Raw genomic sequence first — 21,474 nt, 5'->3', positions numbered from 1 at the left:
AGGTTGTGTTCATATATATACATATCTTTGTACCCATGTTTAGTTCTGATTTTGCTAAGTGGCTAGAAAAGTTGGAACTGTATTTAGAGTTCTTTTGGAATAATTTTATTGGAACTTGGATTCTCTCCCCCTCCCCCTGCCTCCACTGCTCATCAAGGCAGCATCTGTAGGTGCCAAGAATGCATAGCAGTTTGCACAGTGCTATTACAGCTTAAGGTGTTGGAGTTCAATTCCAACGTCATCTGTAAGAAGTCTGTGCAACCTCTCCCTGGAGTACTTTGGGTTTTCTCTGAGTACTCCAGTTATCTCCCATAGTCCAAAGAAGTACTGGTTGGTAGATTAATTAGTCGTTGTAAATTATCCCATGATTAGGCCAGAGTTAAATAGGGGGTTGCAGGCTGACCCGGTTCAAAGGGCCAGAAAGGCCTATTCCATGTTGTATCTCAATAAATAAATAAATAAATAAATAATAGAAAGCTTAAACCTCTTCTGCACCTCTCCAAAGTCTCCTCATGCTTCTTATGATGGGGCATCCAAAATTGGATGTAACACCCCAGATGTGACTCTACCCCTTGACAATAAGTACTCCTGCTTGATTACTGTGGGGGGGGGGGGGGGGGGGGAGAACGGCCTACCTGGAGGAAGCAACAGTGGTTGCACCTCTGGCACAGAGTCTGGCCCTGTGGCTCAGAAGGGTAGGGAAAGGAAGAGGATGGTAGCAGTGATAGGGGATTCTATAGTTAGGGGGACAGACAGGTGATTCTGTGGATGCAGGAAAGAAGCACAGATGGTAGTTTCCCTCCCAGATGCCAGAGTCCGGGATTTTTCTGATCACGTCTACAATTTCCTGAAGTGGGAAGAAGAACAGTCAGAGATCGTGGTAAATATTGGTACCAACGACATAGGCAGAAAAAGGGAGGAGGTCTTGAAAGCAGACTACAGGGAGTTGGGAAGAAAGTTGAGAAGCAGGACCACAAAAGTAGTCATCTCAGGATTACTGCCTGTGCCACATGACAGTAAGTATAGGAATAGAGTGAGGTGGAGGATAATCGCGTAGCTGAGGGATTGGAGCAGGGGGCAGCGATTCAGATTTCTGGATCATTGGGGCCTCTTTTGAGGTAGGAATGACCTGTACAAAAAGGATGGGTTACTCTTGAATCTGAGGGGTCCAATATCCTGGCGGGGAGGTTTGCTAAGGCAATTGGGGAAGAGTTTAAACTAGGATTGCTGTGAGGGGGTGGGGGAGAGTGGGAACCAAACTGAAGAGACAAAGGAAGAGGCAGTTGGCTCACAAATAGAGAAAGCTTGGCAACAATACGAGAGGGAAGATAGACAGGTGATGGAGAAGGGACGCGCTCAGACTGATGGTTTGAGATGTGTCTGTTTTAATGCAAGGAGTATTGTGAACAAAGCGTGGAGTTTGTTAGGAGAGAAATGATAGGGATATTCAAAATTGAGGGGTATAAATAGGGTAAAAACAAGCAGGCTTTTTCCTCTGAGGCTGGGTGAAACTACAACTAAAGGTCATGGGTGAAGAGTGAAAGATGAAATATTTAAGGTGAACATGAGGGTGATGGTGAGAGTGTGAAAATGAACATAGTGCAAGTGGTGGATTCAGGTTTGATTTCAACATTTTTTTTCTACATTTCTATTTAAGAGAAATTTGGTTAGGTACATGAACGGAATAGATATGGAGGGATATGGTCCAGTTGCAGGTTGTTGGAGCTAGGCAGATTAATGGTTCAGCATGGATTAGAAGGACTGAAGGACCTGTTTCTGAACTATAGTGTTCTATGACTCTGTGACTAGTTGGAAGGAAAATATTTAAAATAGGATGATGAAAGAGTTGAAGCTATTTGGGCTGTAGACCCTGATTGAAGTCTTTCTCTTTAACTAGACCTCATATTTACTATTTTTGTCCTATCTTTGATTAAATTCTTGTGGAAAATCTTGCAAGCAGATACAATAGTACCACTTTAGACAGCCTTGTGGGAATGATGGTATTAAATCCTGAGCTATAGTGGATGAACAGCATCCCGACATAGGTGTTTGTGTTATCCAGGTGGTCTAAAGCCTTGTGGAAAGCCATTCAGATTGCGTCTGCCGTTGACCTGCTGTGGCGATAAGGAAATTGCAATGGCTCCAGGGCTGTTGGGAGTATTTTATACTAATATGACAGGGGGATGGGAACCAGTATAATAGAGCTGAGGATGAGCCTGCAGCTTTACAAGTAGATGATGGGTGTAACATGAATGTAAGGAAGGATAAGTTGATGATTGGGTACAAATGCAGACAGAGCAAAAAATTAAATTGTACCACTGAGGCAAAATTCAATAAGGTGAAAAATGCAGGACTGAAGGTGGTGTATTTAAGTATGCACAGCATTTGGAATAAGGTTGTCGACTTCGTGGTGCAATTAGAGGTTGGTCGGTATGACATTGTAGGCATCTCTGAGTCATGGCTGAAAGAAAGCCATAGTTGGGAGCTTAACATCAATAGATATATTTTGTATCAAAAGGACAGGCACGAAGGCATGGATAGTGGCGTGGCTCTGGTGAGAGATGGAATTATATCTTTAGAACGAGTTGACATAGGGTCAGAGAATGAATCTTTGTGGGTGGAGTTAAGAAACTGCAAGGGCTAAAAAAAAATTTGGGACTCATAGTCTTAGATAGGCCTCCAAGTATTAGCCAAGATAGGGGTTTCAGATTGCAAAGTGAGCTGTAAAAGGCATGTAATAAGGGTGATGACACAATTGTAATAGGGGACTTCAATATGCAAGGATATTGGGAAAATCAGCTTGGTGTCAGATCACAAGAGAGGGTGTCTGTTGAATATCTACAAGATGGATTTTTAGAGCAGCTTGTGCTTGAACCTACTTGGGGAAAGCCTATCTTACATTGGGTGTTGTGTAATAACTCAAATCTTATTTGGGAACTTAACGCAATGGAATTAGGCGGCAGTGATCATAATATGATTGAATTCATACTGCATTTTTAGAGGGAGAAAGATAAGTCACATGTATCAGTATTGTAATGGGATAAGGGGAATTACAGAGGCATGAGAGAGGAGCTTGCCCAGGTGGATTAGAGGAGGATTCTAGCGGGGATGGCAGTGGAGCGGGGATGGCTGAAGTGTCTGAGAATAGTTCACAAGACGTAGGATTGATACATCCCATAGAAGAAGTTGTTCTCAAATGGCAGGGGTAGGCAGTCATGGCTGACAAAGGAAGTTGAGGACTGCTTAAAAGCCAAGGAAAGCGCATATGAGATAGCAAAAGCGAGTGGGAAGTTGGATGGTTGGGAAGCTTTTAAAATCCAACAAAAGGCAACTAAAAAGCTATAAAAAGGGAAAAGGTGAAATGAGAGGACAGACTAGCCAATTATATACAATACTAAAAGTTTTTCCAGTTATATAAAGAGTAAAATGGAGGAGAGAGTTGATATTGGACCACTGGAAAATGATGCTGGTATGGTAGTAATGGGGGACAAAGAAATGGCAGATGAACTTGATGGGTATTTCATTGTATAAGACACTAGCAGTGTGTCAGAGGTCCATGAATGCCATTGCTATTACAAAGGAAATGGTGCTAGACAAATTCAAAAGTAGATAGGTCACCTGGACCTGATGGATTACATCCCAGAGTACTGAGAAAGTAGGCTGAAGAGATAATGGATGCATTGATCATGATCTTTCAGGAATCACTTGATTCTGGCATGGTCTCGGAGGACAGAATGATTGCAAATGTCACCCCACTCCTTAATAAGGGAGGAAAGCTAAATAAAGGAAATTATAGGCCAGTTAGCCTAACCTCAGCGGTTGGGAAAGCATTGGAGTCTATTATTAAGGACCAGGTTTCAGGATACTTTGAGACTAATGATAAAATAAGTCAAAGTCATCATGGTCTCTGTCAATAATCTGTTAGAGTTCTTCTATGAATTAACAAGCAGGGTAGACAAAGAAAAGGCAGTGGATGTCATTTAGTTGGACTTAGAACAGGTAAGGAGGATTTTTTTTTAGCCAGAGTAATAAATCTGTGGAATGCTCTGCCAGAAACTTTGGTGGAGGCCAAGTCCATGTGTATATTTAAGGCGGAAGTTGATCGTTTCCTGATTGGTCAAGCTATCAAAGGATACGGTAAGAAGGCAGGTGTATGGGGTTGAGTGAGATCCAGGATCAGCCATGATTTAATGGTGACGTAGACTTGATGGGCTGAATGGCCTAATTTGATCCTTTATCTTATGATCTTACAATATTGAGAGAAAGAAAAAGGTTAATTACAGTAAGTAAAAAAAAATATATATATATAAAAGTTAATTAAAAATAGGTTAAAAACAGAAATTTTTTTTTAAAGTGAGGTAGGTTTCATGGGTTCAATGTCCATTTAGGAATCGGATGGCAGAGGGTAAGTTCTTGAATTGCTGAGTTTGTGCTTTCAGGCTTCTGTATCTCCTTCCTGTCAGTAACAATGAGAAGATGGCATGTTCTGGATGATGAGGTCCTTAATGATGGACGCTCCATTTCTGAGACACGACTCCTTGAAGATACCTTAGATACTACAGAGACTAGTACCCATGATGGAACTGACCAAGGTTCCCCCTCATTTGTAATGACCAGTGTGCCCCAAATCTTGTGCTGTGCAATTTTTTAGCCCAGTGACAACAGCATCTGCGTACAGAATTTTTAAGTGGAAGTAAAACCTGAAGTTATTCTAATGATAACAAGCCACCAAGTCCAATTTGCTGTTCATTATTTGAAATAAATAAAATAACTGTCAGTAAGAACTTTGATCTCTTCTGGGTTTGATCACTTTCGCTCTCGTTCATCTGACTAATTTTACAACTTTCTGTAGCTTTTGATCCTGTGTAGTCGCCCCACTCCATACCAGACAGTGATGCAGCCTGTCAGCATGCTCTCCACAGTACATCTGCAGAAGTTTCCAAGTGTTTTAGGCGACCAAGACAAATCTCCTTTTCTATTCTCTTGTTACTACTTCAAAGAATTCCAACAGATTTGTCAGGGAAGATTTTTGTTGAAGAATCCACGCTGACCAGGGCCTATTTTATCATGTAGTTATAAAGGAGGCAAGACAGCAGCCAAATTTTATTACAAGTTTCGAGAAAGACACAGCTGCAGGGTTTGCTCAGTATTGTTACAGGATGATTATACATCTAATAATTGTATTATACTAGTGTTATACAGTGAATGCTGGACAATAACTGTTCCAACTGTAGAGAGTGTGATGATAGCCATGTGTATTCAATGCCATTACCATGGTTGAATCACCTAAAATCAACAGTCTTGAGGAAATGAGACATGGAAGGGAAAGGGATCACCACTGACCAGATTTAATTGGTGCAGCCACTAAAATTCTGTGGCTTCAAGTAGAGGTCAGAGGCTGGGAATCTCATGTCAAGTGACTGATCTGATTGTTTGAAACCTTTCTATCATTTACAAAGAGATTTCAGAAGAGGAGGTGTTTGCTATCCTGAGGAAAATCACAATGGATAACCCCTCAGGGCCTGACAAGAGTGTTCCCTCGGACCACATGGGAGGCAATTGTTGGGGCCCTATAAGAGATATTTAAATCATCCTTTGCGACAAGAGAGGTACCAGAGGATTCAAGGATAGCCAATGTTGTTCCATTGTTTAAAAAAGACTCTAAACATAAATCAAGAAATTATAGACCAATGAGTCTGACATCAGTTGTGGGAAAGTTATTGGAAGGTATTCTAAGAGACCGAATATATAAGTATTTGGATAGACATGGACTGTTTAAGAATAGTCAACATGGTTTCTTGCATGGTGGGTCATGTATTTAGAATTTTCCAAGGAAGTACCAGAAAAGAAAAGTGGATGAAGGCAAGGTGATGAATGTTGTTGCCATAGACTTTACCAAAGCATTTGATAAGGTCCCACATGGGAGACTGGTCAGTTGCTCGGTATTCAAGATGAGGTAGTAAATTGAATTGGACATTGGCTTTGTGAGAGAAGCTAGTGAGTGATAGTAGATGGTTGCCTCTCTGACTGGAGGCCTATGACTAGTGGTGTGCCGCAGGGATCAGTGCTGGGTCCTTTGTTGTTTGTCATCTCTACCAATGATCTGGATGATGGTTCAGTGTGATTAACTGGATCAGCAAATTTGCGGATGATACCAAGACTGGGGGTGTAGTGGACAGCGAGAAAGACTTTTGTGACCTTGTGGAATCTGCATCAATTAAAAAAATTGCAGATGGGATTTAATGCAGACAAGTGAAATATTTTGCACTTCCGTTAGACCAACCTAATTATGTCGTACATATTGAATGGTAGGACACTGAGGAGTGCGCCAAAGCAAATGGATCCGGGAATATAGGTCCATAATTAATTGAAATTGGCATCATGGGTAGATAGGGTTGTACAGAAAGCTTTTGGCACATTGGCTTTCATAAATCTAACCCTAACCCTAATGCGAGTACAGAAGATGGGATATTATGTTGAAGTTGTATAAGACTTTGGTGAGGCCTAATTTGGAATATTGTGTGCAGTTTTGGTCACCTACCTCCAGGAAATATGTAAATAAGGTTGATAAAATGCAGAGAAAATGTACAAGGATGTTGCCAACTCGGGTGGACCCAAATTGTATAAGGAAAGAATGAATAGGTTAGGGCATATTCCATGTAGCAAAGAAAATGAAAAGGAGGTTTGATAGAGGTATACCAAATTGAGGCATATACAGTGGTGCTAGAATGTTTGTGAAGTCTGTAAATAAAAAAAATTCTCAATTTCTGCAAAACTGTGACCCAAAATGTGATCAGATCTTCATGTCCTAAAACTAGATAAGAGTAGCAATTAAATAAATAATACAAAAATATTATACTTGTTCATTTATTTAGTGGGAAAAATGATCCAATATTACATGTATTTGTTGGAAAAAAGTACGTGAACCTTTGCTTTCAATAACTGGTGTACAGCAATAACTTGAACCAGACGCCTCTGGTAACTTTGGATCAGTCCTGCATATTGGCTTGGAGGAATTTTAGGCCATTCCCCCTTACAAACCTGCTTCAACTCTGGGATATTGGTTGGTTTCCTTGCATGAACAACTTGCATCAGGTCCTTCCACAACATCACAACATTTCTATAGGATTAAGGCCAGGACTTTGACTCGGCCATTCCAAAACACAACTTTTCTTCTTTTTAATCCATTGTGTTGATTTATTGTCTTGTCGAAGTATCCATCTTCTATTTAGCTTTGGGTGACGGACTGCTACCCTGACTTTCTCCTGTAAACTGTCTTGTTACAATTGTAGTACAGGTTCCCCTGCTATCCGAAGGTAGAGCTTTCCTATGAACCGGTTCATAAGCCGGAATGTCGCAAAGTGAATAAGCAATTACCATTTATTTATATGGGAAAAATTTGTGAGGGTTCCCAGACCCAAAAAATAACCTACAAAATCACACATTAAACCTAAAATAACAGTAACATATAGTAAAAGCAGGAATGATCTGATAAATACACAGCCTATATAAAGTAGGAATACTTTTCTGCAATCATTGCAGCACTGTCTAGCGTAGCGAAAATCTCATGCAAGCGCTCTCGGCAGAAGCACTCTCTCCAGTAACCTTTAAGCTATGAAGCTGCCAAATCATATCAAATAACACATAAAAATACACAGCCTGTATAAAGTAGAAATAATGTATGTACAGTGTCGTTTCACTTACCGGAATTGGGAAGACAGTACTGACGATGGTTTGTTAGGCTGAGTTGTCGGAGGTTGGGGTGCTCGGCAATTTTTTCCAATAAATTACAGTTTCATCACAGTTAAACACTTGCTTATATGAATAACCACCTTCTGTAATTATTCTCTTCAGTTCTGCTGGGAACTTTTCGGCAGTTTCAGTATCAGCTGAAGCACTCTCTGAAGTAAACTTTAAGCTATGAAGCTGCCCTCACCTCAGAAACCGATCAAACCACCCATGACTACCTTTAAGTTCCACTTTTGCAACACTTTCATCAGCATTGTCCAGTGCTTTCTGTTTCAGCTTATTAAAAAGACTGCCTGATTTCGCCTTAAATATAAGATAATTTAATGGAACACCACGCTCTGTACACCCATCAATCCACTCAAGCAATAGACTTTCCATTTTATCCATTATTGGATGCCGACTAAGACCACTTTGCTACGAGCAGAACCTACAGTAGCATCGGCAGCTTTCAAGATTCTTTCTCTCTGCATATAAATAGTGCGAATGGTTGAACACACGGACAATGGCCTTACTTTATTCTCCATGACTGAAAAGCTTTATTATGTCTAGTTTACACTTAAGTGTAACACCCTTACGAGCTCTTTTAGGCTTTTCCGATACCTTAGAGCTCATTTTGCTAACGGATGCAGAAAATAAGTCCAGATAAAGCACAGATGCTTACAGGCACGTGTTTAAGCAATGGTGACTAGAATGCAGTTCCGGGGGAGAAGCTTGGCTGCTTGGGGCGCGCTGCCTTTTTTCGTAACAGTGAAAACACCTCTGTTAGTGAAAACAGGTAACTAATGTAGGTCTTTCGTAACAGCAAGGTGTCATAAAGCGAACGTTTGAAAAACGGGCCAGCTGTACCCTGGAAAAGGTTTCACTGCTAGCAGTGGCTGGTTAAGGACAACAGGTGTTTTGGAATGTCAGCCATCCAGTCAGGGAAGCCAGGTTTTCTTTTGTGTGCCTGATACTGATGTGAGCTGGGGTCTTTGGCGGGAGATAAAGAGAGAGGACACTGGAGAGAACTGGTCATAGGACTTGACCTGGTGGGGGACCATGATTCGATGGAGCAAGGTGCAAGAGTCTACTGAGGAACGGTATATATGACTTTTGGAAGAGTTGAACTCCAGCTTGTGCACATTTGAATGTTTAATTATAATGGGTCCTTTTTGTTTTTCTCTTTCTTTACTAACCCTTTAGTTAAGTTAACATTCATAAATATAATTCCTTTATTGTTTGCAATCTGCTGTCTGTTATTCCTTGGCACTGAGTTGTAACAGGGAAGCAAATCACATGGCATTCACAAAAACCAGGGTTTGGAATGGGAGAGCCATCCCAATCTCATGGATTTGGCGGGACCGGAGTGTGTATTCCTTATATGTATGCAACCCAAATAAATCAGGGTTTCATTGTGGGGTGTATTGTCCTGGATTGATTTTGTTGTGTGCTGTGTGATTGCCCTGAGCAGTGATCCAGTGAGTTGTGTGTTTAAGCCTGTGATAAACTATTGTTTGGTGAAGTAATTAAGATACGTGGTTATGGATGCCTTAGGGGTTGTGCTGTGGTGCGAATCCACATGATTACCAGTTGCAAATGCATGTGTATTGAGTGGGGTAGACATTCATAATCTCAATGAATTGTTGCTTAGGATTATGTACCATTAAAGCATTAGGAATAGTTACGCTCATGGAATGAAGTTTTGACAAAATGGCAGGCAAAGACTTTGTTTTAGTTCAGACTAGCACTGATGTACTATTGGAACCCTGGGAGGGAGCTGTCCATACTTTCCAGGAGGAGGGCAGTGTAGACGAGGGTGCCGATATCGGAAGCAGGGTTTCCCCTAGTTGTGGTGGAGACTTTAAAGACAAGTTTCTCTCTTCAGTGCAGAGTGGGGGTGGGGAGAAGTGGTCTGATTTGGAAGGTTTAATGAGTCCTCAGGCGAAGGGTGTGCATTCTGAGTTTGTATTGGCCCTTGCCTCCCTGGTGAAGAAATGGGAAGGTGCCCATGTGGAGAGTCCCAGTTATTATAGGCTCAGAATGTTCTCAAGGATAACACCCACCCCCGACAGGGATGACGAATATGAGACTTGGGTGGAGCAGACTTCTCAAATGCTAGATGAGTGGCAGTGCTCTGATGACTTGAAAAGACACTCTCTGGTAGAGAGTCTGAGAGGTCTGGCTGCTGTCGTAGTGAGATCCTTAAAGACAGAAACCATTGGTTACTTCCGCAGGCTACAATTTTTTTTTGATGCGGCAGGAAGCCCAATGGAGCTTATGACAGGGATTTGGAACATGTTTCAGGAGAAGGGGGAGAAACTTTCTGCCTACATTTTTCGGCTAGAGAGACAGCTGAGTTGTTTGCGGCATGTGGGGGTGGGGCATGGCATTCAAACAGCTGAGTTGAATCAGTTGAGAATGGACCAAGAGGTGAAAGGCACACAGTCACAGGACATGATCGCTTGGGTTTCAAAACCCTTCGGCAAGACCCTTTGGTCCAAAACGTTGACTGTGCTTTTTTACTATAGATGCTGCCTGGCCTGCTGAGTTCCTCCAGCATTTTGTGTGTGTTGCTCAGATTTCCAGCATCTGCAGAATTTTGAATTCATTGTTCCTTCAACAATTGCAAGCTGTCCGGCCTCTGAGGCAGCAAAGCACCCACAAGCCATGATGCTCTTTCCACCATGCTTCATAGTTGGAATGAGGTTTTTGGGGTTGGTGTTTTTTCCTCCAAATGTTGCAATGTGTATTTCTGCCAAAATGTTCAACTTCTGTTTCATCTGACCACAGAAAATTGTTTCAGGAGTGTTGTAGAACATCCAGGTGGTCTTTTGCAAACTTGAGATGTACACCAAAGCTTTTTTTGAAGAGCAGTGACTTTCTCCTTGATGTCCCTCCATAAACAAGACTTGAGCAAGTTCTAGAGATCTCTGCAGGTCTCTTGCTATTACCCTTGGGTTGCTTTTCACCTCCTTTAGCATTGTATGTTTACTGTTGGCATGATCTTTGCAGGATGCCCATTTCTAGGGAGAGTAGTATCAGTACTAAATTTCCTCCATTTGTAGAAAATTTCTCTTACTGTTGGCCTTGACTGATTTCCTCAAGGCCATGGGAAATGTTCTTGTAGAGTTTTCCAGCTTCATGCATCTCTAATTCTTCTAAGGTCCTCTGAAAGTTGACTTGATCAAGGCATGGTGCACATAAACAGATCTTTCTGGAGAAGAGCAGGCTCTGTCAGTAATCTGACTGTGTGTGTCCTTTTTATAGGGCAGGGCACCTCTACAACCCACACCTCCAAGCTCATTTCATTGATTGGAGCACTTGACTCCTAATAGCTTTTGTAGAAGGCAATACACCAGAGGTTCGCATACCTTTTCCAATAAATACATACAATTTTGGATAACTTTTCTTAATAAATAAACAAGTATAATATTTTGTGTTATTTATTTAATTGTGTTCTCTTTATCTAGGTTTAGGGCTTACCTGAAGATCTGATCACATTTTGGGTCATATGTATGCAGAAATAGAGAAATTTCTACAGTGTTCACAAACTTTCTAGCACCACTGTAGATGGGTGGATGCAGGCAAGCTTTTTCCACTGAAGTTGGGTGGGACATCAACCAGAGGTCATGGGTTATGGGTGAAAAGTTTAAGGGGAATATGAGGGGAAACTTCATTCAAAGGACCATGAGAGTGTGGAACGAGCTGCCAGCGCAAGTGGTGCATTTGATTTCAACATTCAAGAGAAATTTGAAAAGGTGCATGGATGGTAGGGGTATGGAGGGCTGTCGTCCCAGTGCAGGTGAATGGAAGTAGGCAGTTTAAGTGGTTTTGTTATGGACTAGATGGGCCAAGTGCCTGTTTCTGTGCTGTACTTCTCCATGACTAAAGCACAATCAAGAATGTGATGGTATACTTTCCACTTTCCTTGCTGAATGGAGCTCTAGCAGCACAAAATTCAGAACATTCCCAAAGAAAAACTATCTATTTGATTGGTACCCCTAAATATTCACATTAAACACCATTATAGTTGTATATATAATCTATAAGTATGATGTACAAAAGCTAGCCCAGACAGCAGTATGAGACAATCTAGTATGATTACACAAGCTGTCCTCAACTGTGGCTGCTGCTGCTGCTGCTGTGCTTAGAGCTCTGCTGTTCCTGAATTTGGCAATTTAGCTGCTCTTGCCACACCAACTAAAATTATGTTAAACTATGTAATTTTAGCTCCTAATTATTTATAGAATAAAGATATATTTGTTAGATCTTTTTTATATACATGAAATAATATAAAACTTGCTTACGTGGAATTAAATTTCAACTTCATGTTTGCTAACATAATGAGCCAAACAATACTGAATATAGTTGCTGGTATATTCACAATTTTAAATTTCAGAGCTGGTATGGCTAGCAAGGGTAAGCAGGACTGGATATACACGAGCAAAGTTTTAGATGAGCTTGAGCAAGTAGAGGACAGAGAGGGGAAAGTTGAAGAAATTGATTTGAAATTCAAGATTCTGCAGATGCTGGAAATCCACAGTGTAACAAAATGCTGGGAGAAAGTCTGCAAGTTAAGCAGCATAGTGAGGAATAAGGAGCTGATGTTGTGGGTTGAGACCTTTCTTCAGGATATTTTGTACCTCCAGTTTGAGTGGAAACATTCTTCATTCACGATTGTTAAAGAGAAGCCATGTTTTGGATATGGTGACTCCTCCACTTCAGACGGTAAGAAGCAGCTAGATAAAATTCAGATTTGTTTTTCATTCTGTAATTTAAGATGTAAACCTTGTATATGTTGGCAAGAAATATTGATTCTCTTACTATGTTGCTTATTAGCAACAGCTTGAAGAGGAAGCAGCTAAGCCTCCAGAGCCTGAGAAACCCGTCTCCCCTCCTCCAGTGGAAGCGAAACATCGAAGTATTGTCCAGATTATCTATGACGAAAACAGGGTAAGGACAAAAAGCAATAGGATTTTTACATTTTTTCTTTCACCAACAATTAAAATACTGAGAAAATGTGTGTTGAGTGCTTTGTCTGAGATATTTGCATAGGTTGAATTGGGTTGAGAAAGCTGGAGATGCATGATTTAGGCTCAGTTATGTAAACAATAACTGTGCTAGGAAGTGATCAAGCTAATGTTTGCAAGTGAATGAGTGAAGTATTAGTTTGTTGTTACTTCCATGTCCACTCATTCTTTTTAAGGTTTTTAAATCTATAAATGACATCCCATCATTGACAAATGGTTTTGACTTCAACCTTCTAAAAAGAGTAGTCTAGTTCACCACCATTTAAAATAAAATCTGCATGGCTTAAAGCCATACTGCTGAACAATTTAGAAACAATGAAATACACAGTGCGTTTAAGATGACAGATTCAGTTGGCAGGAACATGGGACTGTGCTAATTTATCGGCAGGTTTTGCTGCTGAAAAAATAGCTGGTAATTAATGGCTCAGCACATGTAGATATTTATTGGCACCTTCTGTCAGGTCTGAAAGGACTGTTTATCCAGGGTGCTCTGATGCATTTGGTTTGTAACCACAGGTGAAGCAGCAGCCTATGTACATTTTCAATTTAATGCTTTGATATCTGCTTATCATGTAAACTCTTCTGTATTGCAGTAGGTGAACACTTTACAGAACATTTATTATTAGCCTGGAACCGATGGATGCTTATACTCTTAACCTTGCTGCTCTTGGTTTTCTCTTCTGTTCCCATGAAGCTGAATAAAAATCTGAGAAACAGTACCTTGTCCTTTGACGCTTAGTATTCTATTAAAAAAATTGAGTTCGGACATATTTAAAGGAAACTTAAATTTTGTGCATTCATAATACTCTCTGGTAACTCAGGTAATTACTCTACTTACGCCATTTATATCTCTTGCAGGCTGCTGTTTGTTTCCTTGTCCAAAAGTTGACCTCTCTCATAGCACTTTTCTACTTTTGATCATCAATCACCGATCCTCCCTTCCACTTTATCACACACTTATTTGTTCCTCCTTCCCATGCCTCTCCCCAATAGACTCAAAGCTCCTCTATCTGTGAATGAAAAATGTTACCCAGTTCAGTTTGAAGACCAGGGACCTGATGTTCTGCTCTATACACAGGTTATTTTAGAACTTTGTTATTACTCTGTCCACATATTCCGATTCAATTTGTTTTCAATTCAGTTAATTCAGTTTTACAACATCCACTGTATTGAGCTGTATTATGTAGTTCATAAGATAGAGGAGCAGAATTAGGCCATTTGGTCCATGAATGCTCTGCCATTCTTTCATGGCTGACTGTATTTTATACCCCATTCTCCTGCCTTCTAACCCATAACTCTAAACCTCCCTCTCTCTTCCCCCCCCCCCCCCCCCCAACCCCTTATCCTTCAAGGACATATCAACCACCTGGGCAACAAATTGCACAGGTTCACTAACCTCCAGCTGAAGAAATTCCTCTTAATTTCAGTTTTAAAAGGATTTCTGAGGTGGTGTCCTTGGATCCTAGACTCTCCTACTAGCAGAAACATCCTCTTTAGTCCACTTTATCCAGGATTTTCTCTATCCAGTAGGACATTATCTGGAAATGCACAGAGGACTGTGTGTCTCGCAAGACAATCTGGGTATTCCCTAACCAGAAACCTTGGATGAACTATGAGGTCCAGTCCCTTTTGAAGGCTAGAGCAGCGGCTTTTAGGTCCGGGGATACCAGTCGCTACACGGAATCCAGACGTGAACTCCGGAAAGCCATTAAGGGTGCCAAGAGGCAATATCGAGCCAAATTGGAAGCCCAGGCTAACCAGAGGGATGCCTGTAGACTATGGCAGGGTCTAAATGAGATCACTGGGCGCAAAGAAAAGGCTGGGAATATCAATAACTGTAGCGCTTCTCTTCCTGTCGATCTTAACGTATTCTACGCAAGATTTGAACAGAAGAGGAGAGTCCCGCCCTCTCCGGATGAACCGGACCTGGTGGCATCGAGATTCATTGTCACTGAGGAAGACGTTAGAAGAATCTTCCTGAAGATAAATCCAAGGACGGCGACAAGCCCAGATGGCGTCCCGGGACAGGTTCTCCGGGCCTGTGCAAGCAAGCTAGCTGGAGTGTTTGCTGACATCTTCAACTGCTCCCTGCTTCAGTCTAAGATCCCCTCGTGTTCTAAGAAGGCAACGATAATCCCGGTGCCGAAGAAAAGCAAAGTGGCATGCCTGAATGACTATCGACCTGTGACTCTGACATCGATTGCTATGAAGTGCACACACCAACCATAGCCTACCAGTCAACCTCAACGCTTTGCAATTTGCCTACTGGAGCAACAGGTCAACGGCAGATGCCATCTCTCTAGCACTACATTCCTCCTTAAAGCACCTGGAGAATAAAGATGCATATGTAAGGCTCCTTTTCATTGACTACAGCTCTGCCTTTAATACCATCATTCCAAATAAACTGATTCCTAAGACCTGGAACCTGGGTCTTAGCAGACAGATCTGCAGCTGGATCTTCAACTTCCTCACAGACAGGACCCAGGCTGTAAAAATAGGGAACAAGCTCTCCTCTACAATCACTCTGAGCACTGGTGCCCCACAGGGCTGTGTACTCAGCTCCCTGCTGTACTCACAGTACACCCATGATTGTGTAGCCAAGTTTCCATCGAACTCAATATATAAGTTTGCTGATGACACCACAATTGTAGGCCGTATCTTGGGTAATGATGAGTCTGAGTACAGAGAGGAAGTTAAGAACCTGGAGGCATGGTGCAAAGACAATAACCTATCCCTCAACATCAGCAAGATGTTGACTTCAGAAGGAGTAGTGGACCAGCCATCTACATCGGTGGTGCACAGGTGGAACAGGTCAAAAGCTTTAAGTTTCTCGGGGTGAGTATCACAAATGACCTGACTTAGTCTAACCAAGCAGAGTCCAGTGCCGTTACTTCCTGATAAAGCTGAAGAAATTTGGCCTGTCCCCTAAAACCCTCACTAGTTTTGATAGATGCACCGTAGAAAGCATTCTTCTAGGGTGCATCAAGTTGTCCTGTCCAAACCGGAAGAAGCTGCAGAAGATCGTGAACATAGCCCAGCACATCACACAAACCAATCTTCCATCCTTGGACTCACTTTACACCACACACTGTCGGAGCAGTGCTGCCAGAATAATCAAGGATATGACCCACCCAGCCAACACACTTTTTGTCCCTCTTCTCTGGGAGAAGGTTCAGGAACTTGAAGATTCATATGGCCAGATTTAGGAACAGCTTCTTTCCAACTGTGATAAGACTGCTGAACAGATCCCGATCTGGATCTGGGCCATACCTTCCAAATATCTGGACCTGACTTGCACTACCTTATTTTCCCTTTTCTATTTTCTAATAATGATTTATAATTAAAATTTTTATTATATTTACTTCGATTTGTACTCCAGGGAGTGCAAAGCGCAGAATCAAATATCACTGTGATGATTGTATGCTCTAGTATCAATTGTTTGGTGACAATAAAATAAAGTAAATGAGATCTTCCCTCATTCTTCTGAACTCTATGAAGTACAAGGCCAGAGACATCAAACGTAACATAGATTAAGCGTCTCATTCTTGACATGAGAGCTTCCTCTGGAACCTCCCAAAGACCAGCATATCTTTCCTTAGATACAATGCTCTATAAAGCTTGTACTACATACTTGCTTTCATATTATACTGTAGTCCTCTTGAAATCAATGCTGATTATTTGCTGCCTTTGGTACTGACTCATCCTACAGGTTAACCTTGAGAGAGTCCTGAACTAGGACTCCTAAGTCCTTTTGCGCCTCTGGTTTGAGAATTCTCTCCTCATTTAGAAAACAGTCTATAACCTCTATTCTTCTTGCGACAGTCCATAATTGCACACCTTCCTCTGCTGTGTTCCATCTGCCACTTCTTTGTCCATTCTTCCAGGCTGTCCCAAGTCCTTTTGCAGATTTTCTATCTCTATGGCACTACCTGTCCATCCACTGAACTGTAAATCGGCTGCAAACTTCAAAATTGAAAGTAAATTTATTATATAGGTATGTGTGTGTGTGTATTTTTATATATATATATATATATATATATGTTACCATATACTATCTTTAGATTTATTTTCTTGTAGCTATTTACAGGGAAATAAAAGAAATTTAATGGAATTTATGAAAAACTATACTTAAAGATTGACGAATGACCAATGTGCAAATTTTAAAAAGTAATAATACTGGGAGCACGAGTTGTGGAGTCCTTGAAAATGGGTTTGCAGTGTTATAAGAATTTAACCCTTCAGAATAATGATCAGTTAGGCACAGAAAAAATCTGTGTTTGACAAGTACCTTTATTGCCTCCCACTACCTGCCCCTCCACCAGTCTTCGTATCACCTGCAAACTTGGCACCAAAGCCATCTATTCCATCATCTAACTCATTGATAAATAGCATAAAATGAAGCGGTCCCAACATAGACCCCTGAGGAACATTACTAGCCAACCAGAAAAGGATCCTCTTATTCCTACTCATTGCCAATTAGCCAATATTCTTAATGCCAGTAACTTACTTTATTTGCTCTCTGTAGGGTTCCCCTCTGTCTTCCCACTAATTTTTGTGTTATTGTATTACTCTCTATTTTGTTTTTTGTCAGCTACGGGTGTGCTATTTTGCCATTTGAGCATTTCTTTGTTTTTGGAATACATCTGCACCTTCCTCATTTTTCCCAGAAGCTCACACCATTGCTGCTGCACTATCATCCCTGTTGGCATCTCTTTCCAGTTTACTTTGGCTAACACCTCTCACACCACTGTAATTTCCTTTACTTCACTGAAATACTGCTATGTCAAAATGTATTTTCTCCCTGTCAGATTTCAAGTTGAACTCAACTATAATGTGATCATATAAGTGTTCTTTTACCTTAAGCCCCCTAGTCACCTCCAGTTCATGATGTAACATCCAATCCAGTATAGCTGATCCCCTAGTAGGCTCAACAGCAAACTGCTCAAAAAGCCATCTTGTAGGTATTGAACAAACTCTCTCTCTTGAGATTAATTTCCAACCTGAATTTCCCAATCGACCTGTTTGTTTAAATCTCCCCTATCATAACATTGCCCTTTTGACACGCCTTTTCTATTTCCCATTATAATCTGTGGTCCACATCCCAGCTACTGTTGCGAGGCCTGTATATTACTGCCGTCAGCGTCCTTTTATCCTTGTAGTTTTTAAATTCAACTAACAAGAATTCACTACTTTCTACTGACTTGATGCCATTCTTTACCAGCAGAGCCACGCCACCCCCTCTGTTTACCTTTCTATCCCTCCGATACAACGTATAACCTTGGACAGTCACCTCCCAACTACAACCATCCTTCAGCCACAATTCAGGGATGGCCACAACATCATTCCTGACAAACTATAATGGTGCAACAAGATCATCCTCATTAATTCTTGTACTCAGTATAATATTTCTGAGTGCTGCATTTGCAACCCATTTTGATTTTGCATCCCTAATGCACTGATTGCCAGCTGCAATTACACCCAATCATCTGCCTGCCCTTCCTGATGGTCTGGCTTGGCTTCTATATCCATTTGTGGCAATGAATTGTAAAAAAAAAAAAAAAAAAAAATTCTTCCTCATCTCTATTCTAAATGGGTGCTCCTCTATCCTGAGGCTGTGCCCATTGGTCCTGAAGAAGGGTTTCGGTCCTGAAGAAGGGTTTCAGCCCGAAACGCTGACTGCACTTTTTTCCATAGATGCTGCCTGGCTTGCTGAGCTCCTCCAGCATTTTGTGTGTGTTGTTGCCCTGGTCCTAGATTTGCCCATTATAGGAAACATTCTCTCCTTATCCACTGTATCTAGTCCTTGCAATATTTCACACAAAATGCTGGTAGAATACAGCAGGCTAGGCAGCATCTATAGGGAGAAGCGATGTCGACGTTTTGGGCCGAGACCCTTCGTCAGGACAAGTCTGACGAAGGGTCTTGGCCTGAAACGTCGACATCGGTTCTCCCTATAGATGCTGCCTAGCCTGCTGTGTTCTACCAGCATTTTGTGTGTGTTGTTGTTTGAATTTCCAGCATCTGCAGATTTCCTTGTGTTTGCCCTTGCAATATTTGATAGGTTTCAATGAGATTTCACCCCACATTCTTCTAAATTACAGTGAACCCAGAACCATCAAATGTTCCTCATACATTAATTCTTTCATAACAGCAAATCATTCCTGTGGGCCCTCTCCAATGCTAGCACATTGTTTCTTAGATAAGGGGCTGAAAACTGCTCGCAGTACTCACAAGTGCAGTCTAAATAATGTCTTTATAAAGCCTCAGCATTAAATCATTGCTTTTATATTCTAGTCTTTTTGAAATGAATGCTAACATTGCATTTGCCTTCCTTGCCACGGACTAAACTTGCAAGCTAACCTTTAAGGAATCCTACACGAAGACTCCCAAGACAATTTGTACCTCAGATTTTTAATTTTCTCTTTGCTTAGAAAATAGTCTATGCCTTTATTCATTTAACAAAAAATGCATGACTTTACACTTCCCTACACCCCATTCCATCTGCTGTTTTTTTGCCCATTCTCCTGATCTGTCATTCTACAGACTCTCTGCTTCTTCAACACCACCTGCTCCTCCACCTTTCTTTGTATTGTCCACAAATATGATCACAAAGCCATCAATTCCATCATCCAATTCATTAACATATAACATGGATAGAAGCATACTCAACATCGCCCCCTATGGAACACCTGTAATCAACCAGAAGAGCCACCTCCCTTTATTCCCACTCTTTGCTTCTTGCCACTCATCCAATCTTCTATTACACCTTCTCTTTCAAATTGCAGGATGAATTGCATCATATAATGGGCACTGACATGAAATTATTCCTTCATCTTGTGCTCCCTGATCAAACCTGCCTAATGACAGAGTATTAAATCCAGAATTGCTTGACCACAAACTGCACTAAAAAACCGTTTCAGGAATTCCACAAATTCCTTTTCTGGTGGTCCACTTCCTACGTGGTTTTTCCAATTTACTCACATATTGACTTCCCCATGATCATTGTACCATTCTTTTTCACATGTCTTTTCCATATCTGGTATATTTTGCACACTAAATCCTGACTTCTTGTTCAGAGGCTTCAACTTACCCACAAACATTATACATCCTCTGATGTTCTGTTTCTTCTTGCTAAACAATTTAATTTCATTTTCTATCATCAGGGCCACCCCAACCTAAGTTTTCAATATGATACCTTCCATATCTGCACATTCAGATACAATGCACTCAGTCGTTTATTCATTGCCTCCCTTCCCAAAGTCTCCTTCATTCAGCCTTTTCCCCGGTTTTCTTTGTCATTGAACCCAGCCCCACTGTTTAGTTTAAAGTTCTATCTACAGCTCTGGTTCTGCGATCTGCTAGGACTGTGGTCCCAGCATGATTCAGGTGGAATTGTCCTATCAGAACAGTGCTTCTCCATACTGGTGTCAATGGAACATAGAATTGTACAGCACATTACAGGCCCTTCGGCCCACAGTGTTGTGCCGGCCCTCAAACCCTGCCTCCCATATAACCCCCCATGTTAAGTTCCTCCATATACCTGTCTAGTAGTCTCTTAAACTCCACCCGTGTATCTGCCTCCACCACTGACTCAGGCAGTGCATTCCACGCACCAACCACTCTCTGAGTGAAAAACCTTCCTCTAATATCCCCCTTGAACTACCCTCCCCTCCCCTTACCTTAAAGCCATGTCCTCTTGTACTGAGCAGTGGTGCCCTGGGGAAGAGGCGCTGGCTGACAACTCTTGTCTATTCCTCTTAATATCTTGTGCACCTCTATCATGTCTCCTCTCATCCTCTTTCTCTCCAAAGAGTAAAGCCCTAGTTCCCTTAATCTCTGATCATAATCCATACTCTCTAAACCAAGCAGCATCCTGGTAAATCTCCTCTGTACCCTTTCCAATGCTTCCACATCCTTCCTATAGTGAGGCGACCAGAACTGGACACAGTACTCCAAGTGTGGCCTAACTAGAGTTTTATAGAGCTGCATATTTACATCACGTCTGTTAAACTCTATCCCTCGACTTACGAAAGCTAACATCCCATAAGCTTTCTTAACTACCCTATCTACCTATGAGGCAACTTTCAGGGATCTGTGGACATGTACCCCCAGATCCCTCTGCTCCTCCACATTTCCAAGTATCCTGCCATTTACTTTGTACTCTGCCTTGGAATTTGTCCTTCCAAAGTGTACCACCTTTGAACTACCATTGATCTTTGATCAATGATCTACAGATTCAAGCCTGCTTCTCTCTCACCAACCTTTGAGCCAAATGTTTTCCTCTTTAATTTTGTTGAGAGGGACAGTTTTATTGAGGAGGGATTAAAGGAGGAGGGGTGGCGATACTAGTCAGGGAAAATATTATGGCAGTGTTCCATCAGGACAGGCTGGAGAACTTGTCTAGTGAGGTGTTATGGGTGAAACTGAGAAATAAAAAAGTTATGTCCGCATTATTGGGCCTGTATTACAGACCACCCAACAGTCGGTGGAATTTAGAGGAACACTTTTGTAGAGAGATTACAGACTTGCAAGAACCATAAGGTTGTTAAGGGAGATTATTTAAATTTTCCACATTTTGACTGACATTCCCATACTGTCAAGGGATTAGATGGGACAGAGTCTGTCAAAAGTGCTCAGGAAAATTTCCTTAATACATAGAAATCGCTACGAGACAATGTGCAATACTTGATTGGCTATTAGGGTATGAGACAGGGCA

The 21,474-nt window shown here is 41.4% G+C and overlaps 1 protein-coding gene across 17 annotated transcripts in view; it reads left to right on the top strand.

The window, feature by feature from the left end:
- Positions 1-21,474, top strand: part of ncor1 (nuclear receptor corepressor 1) — a 270,800-nt gene that overhangs the window by 53,733 nt on the left and 195,593 nt on the right. For all 17 annotated transcript variants that reach the window (XM_059973760.1, XM_059973765.1, XM_059973762.1 and 14 more), the window contains exon 6: positions 12,568-12,681. In XM_059973760.1, the coding sequence (XP_059829743.1) occupies positions 12,568-12,681 (114 nt within the window). The remainder of the gene's footprint in view (positions 1-12,567; positions 12,682-21,474) is intronic.

This window comes from Hypanus sabinus, chromosome 6 (genome assembly GCF_030144855.1).
Source record: "Hypanus sabinus isolate sHypSab1 chromosome 6, sHypSab1.hap1, whole genome shotgun sequence".
In the NCBI taxonomy this organism is placed as follows: domain Eukaryota; kingdom Metazoa; phylum Chordata; class Chondrichthyes; order Myliobatiformes; family Dasyatidae; genus Hypanus; species Hypanus sabinus.
Note: the sequence above shows the minus strand (reverse complement) of the source record. Positions and strands in the feature narration are given on the sequence as shown.